Source organism: Mobula hypostoma, chromosome 2, assembly GCF_963921235.1.
Source record: "Mobula hypostoma chromosome 2, sMobHyp1.1, whole genome shotgun sequence".
NCBI lineage: Eukaryota > Metazoa > Chordata > Chondrichthyes > Myliobatiformes > Myliobatidae > Mobula > Mobula hypostoma.
The window spans coordinates 222,365,758-222,375,762 of record NC_086098.1 but is presented as its reverse complement, the minus strand read 5'-3'; the positions used below and the strand labels follow the sequence as shown (position 1 = coordinate 222,375,762).

The 10,005-nt window shown below is 38.7% G+C and overlaps 1 protein-coding gene across 7 annotated transcripts in view; it reads left to right on the top strand.

Annotated features, from left to right (window-relative positions):
• The first annotated feature begins 977 nt into the window (after nt 1-977).
• The window catches only part of ncoa5 (nuclear receptor coactivator 5), a 43,892-nt gene continuing 34,864 nt past the window's right edge, over nt 978-10,005 (top strand). For 5 of the 7 annotated variants that reach the window (XM_063041532.1, XM_063041531.1, XM_063041530.1 and 2 more), the window contains exons 1-2: nt 981-1,112; nt 6,175-6,385. In XM_063041532.1, the coding sequence (XP_062897602.1) occupies nt 6,193-6,385 (193 nt within the window). In that variant the 5' untranslated portion in view covers nt 981-1,112; nt 6,175-6,192. Of the gene's footprint in view, nt 1,113-6,174; nt 6,386-10,005 lie in introns of all 7 variants that reach the window. The other 2 variants (XM_063041534.1, XM_063041533.1) reach the window with 2 other exon arrangements.

The following is a 10,005-nucleotide window of genomic DNA, read 5'->3' as shown; positions in this document are numbered from 1 at the left end:
GGGCTTGTACTCGTTGGAATTTAGAAGATTGAGGGGGGATCTGATTGAAACGTATAAGATCCTAAAGGGATTGGACAGGCTAGGTGCAAGAAGATTGTTCCCGATGTTGGGGAAGTCCAGAACGAGGGGTCACAGTTTGAGGATAAAGGGGAAGCCTTTTAGGACTGAGATTAGGAAAAACTTCTTCACACAGAGAGTGGTGAATCTGTGGAATTCTCTGCCACAGGAAACAGTTGAGGCCAGTTCATTGGCTATATTTAAGAGGGAGTTAGATATGGCCCTTGTGGCTACGGGGATCAGGGGGTATGGAGGGAAGGCTGGGGCGGGGTTCTGAGTTGGATGATCAGCCATGATCATAATAAATGGCGGTGCAGGCTCGAAGGGCCGAATGGCCTACTCCTGCACCTATTTTCTATGTTTCTATCATAACATCCCAATTCCTCTACTCTGATTAATGAAAGAAAATGTGCTAAAGCTGATCACATCTCCTTCTGTACTCCACTGAGTGGCGGTTCAACCTCCCTAACCTTTGGTCCACAACTTCAAGGTGAAATAGAGTCAAGAAGGTTGTTTCCTGGTTTATTAAGAAACGCACACGAAATGCTGGAGGAACTCAGCGGGTCAGGCAGCATCTATAAAGGAAGTTGGCCGATCGACGTTTCAGGCCGAGATCCATCATCAAGACTCCTCACCATGACCCGAAATGTCGATTGTTTATTTCCTTCCATAGATGCTGCCTGACGCGCTGAGTTCTTCCAGCTTTTTGCTTGCCTTGCTCAAGATTTCCAGCATCTGCAAAGTCACATTTAAGTTTCTGGTTTAAGATTCAGACGACTGCCCCGCTGTATTTGCATGATGCGCATCTCCCCGGGACATATCTCACCTCTCTCCCGAAAACATTGCCCCCTACTGTGCACGTGCGCAGTCGGGACAGCGCCCGACCAGCGGCGCATGCGCAGACAGGGTGGCGTTCGCATAGCGCTTCGTCAGTGACGCATGCGCGAAAAGAAGTCGCGGATCGCAGTCGGCCGTTGCTGTCCGGACAAGAAAAGGAAGCTCCCGCAGCAAAGTCAGCGCCAAAAAGTGCGAGTGAAACTTCACGTCGGATAACGGTAAGGGATCAGCGGGGATTCTGAGGGATGAGCCGGCGGTGGGAGCCGGTCGCGGTCGCACACAGAATCCTAACACGTTCCTTCGGACAAAGAGTTGCCCGCTCAACATGGCGGAGGGGAGGCCGAACCCCGGGCCGTCCGCTGGGGCCACCGCCCGCCTCGACGAAAACCGGCCGGTGGTTGAGGGAGGCAGATTGGTGGCTGAGGTGTGGCGGGCAATCGACAGCAGAAGCCTGGGGCTGCTCTGCGCCAGCGATGCGCCTTGGGAACGCGTCCTGAAGGGCAGAGCGCCTTAAAATGGCGGCGGGGAGAGGTGGGGGAGGTGCTTCCTTCGGTGTCGGCTTCCGCCCGCCTCTGTGGCGAAATATAAAACCTTTCATTCTCGTGGCTGGCTAGAAACACACACATCATTTTGCATCTGACTGAATAAAGGAATCTGTAATCTGGAGTGTCTTCAAAATTCCCGCACTAGCACAACAATACACGCTCCCAGCACTTAAAACATCTGAGGGCCGGATTTATGGCCGCCCGCATTTATTCGATCAGCTATGAATTTTACCTGCAAAGATGCTTGATATACAGCCGGAGGGAAGAGGTCAAAGATCACAGCTCTACTCGCCCGAAATCTTCCGTCGGGGCAAGGAGGGCAATGTGTGCACTTGGGCCTAAAAATTATTTATGCACTCAGACCAGATCACACCACGAAAAGATATCTGCCGGCGATTTGTATTAAGACCTCATTATTTTTTGTGTGTGATTGATTTGGAATTGCTTCCTATTTGGATTCAGCTTCACTAGGAACATGCACGGTTCACCCTGTTTTTCATTTGGCCTGTGTGAAAGCGCTTGTCAAGTTTCCTGCGCTGTTCGGCATTATCCCGTATGTGGAGTCAACGCCAGTCGGGGAGAAAGAAGTTAGGTGCGCTGCCTTTTCCACAAGTTAGGAAAATGGTGCTTGCGTTCACTTAAAGGGAAGGTTGTACCTTTGGATCAATAACATAACGAGGGGCTGGGGTCGTTGGACCAAGTGATTGCTGGTGTGAATTGGTGAAGAAACGTCCATGTGGCAATGTGACAACGGTGAACGTATTGAGTGGAGAAGAGTCTATAATCAGATTGAAGTATGACAGCTCAAAATACAGTATGAGTTTAGTGGCTCATCCTCAACCTAGGATGAAGTTTAGTTGATCCAAAGTTGCCTCTGCCATTTTCACAGTTCCCAACCGAAGAAGAGTATACACAAGGGTATTGTTTTCATCTCATTTAACAAATTTAATCAGTTTATAACAATAAAATTTGAAACTGAATTTGTGCTGCTGGTGTATTTTTTTTCATTTATTCATTATTGTGTTAATTGTGAATTATGGCCAGAATAAAATATCCTATGTACAAACAACTACAACTCAACTGATTTTAAAATGAGCATTCCATCAATTGGAATAGAATATTTTTATGCATTGATCTCTTGGAAAGATACATTTTAAAAAATTCATTTTGGTACTTTATTTTCCACTTACAGTACATTTTTCTTTGGAATTCTGCTTTAATTGTGTTCACTTAAAAGTGCAGGTGTGAGCTTGCAGCAGTTGGGAAAAGTTCTAAATTTGTCATCAATTTGTTCAGTTCCACATCTGAGGAGTGGATTATGACAGCCTTTTTAAGTTAAAATGTTATTTCCGAATAGTGTTGAATTTAAAATCTTAAAATTCAAAATCAATTTAAGTCTACCAGTGTAGGTTTTAACAAGGCAAAATGTTACTACATTTGTAAGGTGCATTTTGAAGAGCATGCATATATTACAATTACAGTGACTGATTAATCTTTGTGATGACGTTTCAACTAATTTGGTTATCCAACTAAAGCACATCAAATGTTATGGCTTTCTTCGGTTGAAAATGGGGAAAAAGTATTGTAACTTCAGCAAAAAGGGAGATTCTATGACTGCTGATGGTCTATACTTGAATTTCTCAAAAAATTCTTGGCGCGATTTGTATCTGTATGTGAATGTTGAATTTGGTTATCTATCCCAGGAAGGGCAATTATCCACCCGTATAAAATTCTTACCTATTTGAAAATAACCCATTTGAAACTAAGTTATTTGTGTTGTAATAAATACACTAAAAGACTTATTTGGAACGCTTGGTTAAATCCTTTGTTATGGAAGTTATTTAATGCTCATTTTGATTGGCAGGACCTGAAGATTTTGATACTTCTCTGTCCATCCTATTGTAACACAATTAAGTTCTTTTGCTTTAATGATTACTTTTGCAGTATTGGTTTAGTGTGTTATTGCAAATAAAATATATACATTGTGGATCGTGGCACAAGCATGAAAGGACCAGACTTGTTTGATTTGAGTTATGTCCTTCGGCTCAGCTTGGATTAGGCCAGATTGACTGTAAATAAATGCCCTAGGTTCAGAATGTGATTGGGCTGATTTCTTGTGACTACGAAGGTGTTGGTAGTATAGAAAGCTGTCACATTGTGTAGTTTTCTTGTACAAGTTTAATGTATAGAACTCCATGATCAACCTTTTACTTGCCTCCTGCAGAGCTCTCCATTTTTCTGACATCTATGCTCTAATCTAAGAGTCTCCGGAATATCCCTCATTTATCTGTCTCTACCACCACTCTCGCTGCTTAAATAAACACCTCTTTGACATCCCCCCCCCCGCCCATACTTTGCTCCGAAATGATGACCTGTGTTTTAACCATTTCTACCCTATTGGCTGTCCACTCTTATCAATGCTCTGCTCATCCTTTTCATTTCTATAAAGTAACTCCCATCCTCCTTCACTCAAAGGAGAAAAACCTTGGCTTGCTCAACCTCTCCTCATAAGATGTGCTATTCAATCCGGGCAGGATTCTGGTAAATCACTATATTCTCTGTAGAGTTTCCACATCCTTCCTTTAATGAGGCAACCAGAACTGAATGCAATATTCCAAGTGTGGTCTAACAGAGTTATAGAGCTACAGCATTGCCTCGCAGTTCTTGAACTTAATTCCCTGACTAATGAAGGCCAACATATCATGTGCCTTAACCACCCCGTCAAGATGCTCTGCAGCTTTGAGGGATCTATGGACAAGAACCTCGTGATTTCTCTGTCCCTCCACACTGCTAAGAATCCTGCCAGTTACCCTGTATTTCACTTTAAAGTTCGACTTCCAAAGTGTATCACTTCATATTTTCCTGGATTGAACTCCTATCTGCTTCTTCTCAGCCTAGTTCTGCCTGTTGTTACCTACAACAACCTACTACACTAAACACCACCACCAACTGAATTGTGTACCTCCCACTTGCTGGTCAAAATCATAGAAACAAAACACTGATTATTTGAAATTAAGAAATGTTTTGAATCTGTGCAATTGCCTAGCAGTTAAAAGGGTTTAATAAAATATGAATATTTTGTCAAAACTTCAGAAAGACAATTTGTTGTAACTAATATATGGTCTGAATAAAATACCTGAAGGATTTGGTCAGTATCTTACAGAATGATGGAACAAGCATCAGACCAAATTAATGTTTTTTTTAGTTGTGTATTTCAGCCTTACTATTTTATTTAAACTTGTGCAGAAGGAAGTCTGATGTGGACTGCAAGCGTATGTAAAATGAAGTAGATTCCTTACAGTGATGGATTTCACTAATGTGTGTATAAAAATTCTATAGGTTCTTGGTACAGGTCCGGGTTGGATTGGTCTTGGTTGGGTATTAATTTTATACCTGCACAGAACTTTTATAAAACACATAATATATCCATGTTTTTGTTAAATATAATGATTGGAAGATACTGAAAGACAATTATTTATTTGATTCACTCTCAAAAGTTTTCTTGCTTTGAGGTATTTCTGTTGTGAGTGTTGTAATGGCTCATGGCCTTTGGAAAATTTTTACTATTTTCACTAGCTGATGGATTGGAGATGAGTGGCTTAAGTTTTTAAAAATATTTTCCTGGTGAGCAGATTACTGTATCATTGGTCATGCATCTGGTAGTACAATAAACTAGAGGCTATTTTTAAAATAAGTGGAGGGTGACACTGTTGCTGTTAGCTGGGTTCAGTACTTTAATATAATGTAGTCCTCTGCTCATTGTCTAATGATGTACATCCATTTGAATGTTTCCTTCACCAATCCCATTCCATCTTCTACATCTTTTATTGTAGTCGTGGTTAAATTGAGCTTCATTTTGGTTTACTTGTGAGTGCTGTATCCTCATAGTCAAACTAAGTAACACGTTGGGTGAGTATATGTATTTAAAGATTGTTTTTGAAGAAATTATTGAGTTTAGTTCTTAATTATTTCAGCAAACTAAATGAATTGTTCATGATTTGTATTACCAATCCATGAGTGAAAGTTGTTTTCTAAATGTATTGTTGCGGATGTAGTGAGTTCATCTTTGCTATTTTCTTGCATAAAGTCTCTTGTGAGCAATTCAGTTATTTCACATGCTTTGTAACCAGATTTTTGTCGTTCAGTAAGAATAAAATTTGCCTTTTGAGTAAGTGATGACATTTTTTGCATCAATGTCTATTAGAACATCTACATATTTTCTAGAATTTCACAGAAGGATAATTTATGGTATGTTAGGAAACTGGTATTTTATGTGGAAACTACATCTGCAAACATGTTTATTTTCAGAAATGCATAATACACCAAACACACTGGGATTCATTTATTAATTCTCTATCTTAACCCGGTGACATGCCATCAATTGTGGTTAAACTGAACAATGAAGCCTCTGATTTTTGAGAAAGGTATTGGGAATTGCATGGGACAATTTCTTCCCCGCCCTCCTCCCCCAAAGTAATATGCCTTGTAATAAATTATTAATTGTGACTCACTGTAAACAATGTCAAATTTAAAACTTAATTATATAAAACACTATAGAATCTGTAAACCAGCTGCTGGCTCTGCACAAAGCGTAATCTGGTCTTAATGCGGTGGTCCCAAATCTCATTTTGCATAACTTCTGATGTAACTTACAGGGCACTTTTTGCTAACGACTTCTCCTCAAACTTATCTAATGCAAATGGAAATTTTCTCTTTTTTGTTTCACGTGGTGAAGCCCATAAAAGGATTCTAAATGATGTCCCGGAGAAGAAGCAGAAGCCCATCCCGAGAACGTAGAATGCGTGGTGACCGGGGTGCAAGTAACAAGACAGACAGTGCTGATCCTCGAGATCTTGAGAGGCGCGTTTTTGTTGGAAATTTACCCACCGACTCCATGGTGAGGAAGGATTTGGAGGATATGTTCCTTAAATATGGCAAGATAAATGGTTAGTATCTGGAAACCTTAGATTTTCCAACTGAACCCGATACTTGATTCTAATGTCCTACCTTTTACTACACGAAAGGTATGTTACCACAATTTTAGAATTTAGAACTGTATTATCCTCAGCCAATCCAGTGCCATTTGTTGACTCTTTGCTTCTAAGTTAGTAAATTGTAGTGGAAAGAACCAAGAACTGGAATTTTGCCATCTGTAGCTAATTCACGATTTGGTGGAGCAACATGCTAAATCAGTTTGAATCATTAATTTGTCCATCTTTGCACAGCTCTGAATTCCATTGCATATAATGGATATACCCAAATCATGTGAAGGGAGGGGTTTTAGCATCTCATGTTGCTTGAGGTAAGTTTGATTCTCTGAATTTGTATGGTCAGTTTGGACCAATATCAATCAAGATCAATATGCATGAAATAGTTTGCTTAAAAAAAACTACTCTTAAAACAGATGTTAACTTTATTGGGGAGAAGTCCACAATTTGGCGAAGTGGTACTTGAAAACTTGCAAATGGGTGGTTAATTTTCTATTCTGAGGCACAATAACGTCATGCCTATACACTTACAGTCAATAGAACGGGAAAATGTTTCTCGCCTACAAACTCAAGAGTACCATACTATTGCAACTGTAGCGTTGCCATCAACATTTTTGGGCGTCTTTCATCTTTATACAACCAATTCTTCATTTTGGTCCAACCTGGAAATTTTAAAATATGGTATAACTAAGCTAGTTATCTTTTGGAAAACCATCAGTCTTATCTGTCTTGCAACGTGGAACCCATCGTCAGCTTAAGTTGGATTTTGGTATTTTTCACTTGAGAAGTTCAGTCACCAGTGATGTCACACCTGTTTCCATAATTTTGAATCTTTGAATTTTTATCAAGCTTGTCAAAGCTGTAGGGCTGCAAGATCGGCTAATGAGTAATGATTTCAATTACTACGTCTCTTATAACTGAATCTCATAAGAGATTAAAGAGCAAGCTCCTTATTTAAACTAATAATTTAAAAATGCAGCTTATTTGATCAGTTTAGGTACAGGTAGGAAAGAAGTTTTTTTTTGCCTTTGGCTGCTTACGGTGTCTGTAAAAGTCTTGATTCTGAACTGAAAACCCAACAAAACAGTCAGGTTTTCATGGAAGTTGATTTCTAGTATAGCCTCTGCATGACTGTAAATATCACAGAATTTCATTGTATAAACTTCTGTATATTGTAATTTGACAGAAATGTGTTAAATCATTTCAAGCTCAATATTTAGGGTATGCGGGCTTACTTCCTGAAAGATTATTTGAACAATTTGGTCTCCTACTTTGACACCATGCATAACAACAAGTTGTTCAGTTCATTCTCATGCTGGAGAAATGATTTTCTTGCTGGTTGTTTTGCTGGTCACCTCAGGGATGGTCCTCTATTGTGTATGTATAATGAACCCTCAGAGCAAACTGTAGTAATGATGCAGTTTGCTGCTGTTAAATGTTTTTTTTTCCTGTTTCAGAATTATTTTAGCTGGGAAAATTTCTTCTGATTGTTCATGTAGGTGGGTGTACAGAGATTTTAAATTTCTGCCTCACTGGATTAAATTGGGGGGGGCGGGGGAAGTATCTGGATATTTAAGATTCCATTTTGTATATTGACCATTGAAGGAAATGTGCTATCTACTGCATTCCTATAGTCACTGCACATTCTGGCAGTTTCCATTGATAATGCTAGCTTCTGTTTGGTTGCCAGTTCATTTGGATTCCTGGGACCCTGCAGGTATGCTATGATTGAAATAATTGGCCACTGAGCCTGCTGAAAGAATCCTATAGACAAGAGAACAATGGATTAATCTGGCTCAACTTCAATACTGAGGAAATGTTGGAATATACTTGTAATTAAAGAAGCTAAGACATCAGGCTTCATAGATGAGTGATTCATCTCATTTTAAAATTTAAGCAAAATAAAATTAAGAATAATTAGCTTTCGCAGGCTGGTCCATTTCCTGTGTTGAATTTTTGGCTTGCTATGGAATTAGCAACTTCATTAGATTGAGAGATTATCTGTTAGATTTTCAAGGATTATTATAAATATTTACTGCATAATAACTGAAATTATGTCAGTTGTTGTGTTTTCACTTAATTCTGTTGGAGAAAGTGTTAACTGTAATATGCTTTTGATCATTGATAGTACTTTGGACTTCCACCTCAAAAATCTGGACGTTACTTCCAGTTTCACAGTGTAATAATGATGAAAATTGGTAATTTAAAATGCAGGTTTAAAGTACAGTGTCAAAACTGATAAAACTTGTACAATTAATGCTTTTGTTTATATCTCCAACTGTAAAACTCATTTTCAGATATTTGCTCAGACAATTACACACACTTCACTTCGAGCTGTGATGTCTAAAAAAAATCTTGATTATATTGTCCAACATAATTTTGAATTTGGCTGGCAAAACAACAGCTAAATCTGAAATCTAGAGCTACTATCCTAATGGTGTTATATTTAGGGTTCTCAGCCCTACAGCCATCAATGAATAATTTTAACTGGACTGACTTTTGATTTTTGTTCTTGGTTTGTAGATGTTGGTAAAGCTAGATTGGATATTATGTATTACTGGTAAAGGATAATGTTCTCATTAAAGCTCATTTTTGCAGCTTTAGTAAAAGGATTCAAATAGGATTGCTGATTTATCTGTTGGTTTGCTGATTTGGAAATCAGTCCTGGAATTTCAATTACTTTGAAGAGCTATGAAGCATGAGAATTTGAGAGACCATTGGAAACTATACCATGCATATTTTGAACTTTTGGCTTTTGAATGAATGCCAGATTGTTGGTGGCATATATTTTAAATTCAGAAGTAAAGAGGTTATTGGGTGATTATTAGTCACATTTACCATGCATTATCTATAGGTCTGGCACTGACCTATGAACGTAAGTCAACACTGTAACTAACAATTTACTTTTCCTGCCATAGGCTTACATAGTTGTAGCATAATGTGATTACTGACCATTTAGAAGTGATGAATTTGAAACTGGTGAAGAGATAAATATTACACAGCTATAAAGTTGGTCATCTTTTGCTAGGATAGATGGAAAATCTAAAGCTACTATCCAAACTGCACTATTATATTAAGGTTTCTCTGTCCTACATGGAACTAAATTGACAGCCTTCAATGGATGATTTCAAACTTTTGATCCATAATGTCTTATAGTGTGTGGACACTTGGAGAAATCAGAACTATATATTCTGGGTGGAATACAAAAAAAAATTGCCTTTTCTTTATTTGTCCACTTCATATTTGCATTTGTTTTTCAAAGGACAAGGAAATACAAGCAGAATGTTATTTAAATTTCATTAGGTGCTATTGAAGTTAATTGCTTTTATGATGTCACTGTGAGTGTGCTTTGTTTCAACTTTACATTTGCCTAAATGGTCATTGTTGAGCCTTTAAGTATCAGCACAGACTTGCAAAATGGGAGTTTCATGCTTTCGGTTTATCTGGTCACTTTAAAAGTTGCTGCACTGTAGTACAAAGCTAGGTGGCATTGAAGCTTGAGCAGGATGTGGAGAGGCTTCATGGGAATGCAGACAAATTAGTGGATGGTTGAGAACTTGACAGAAGAAATATGGAAA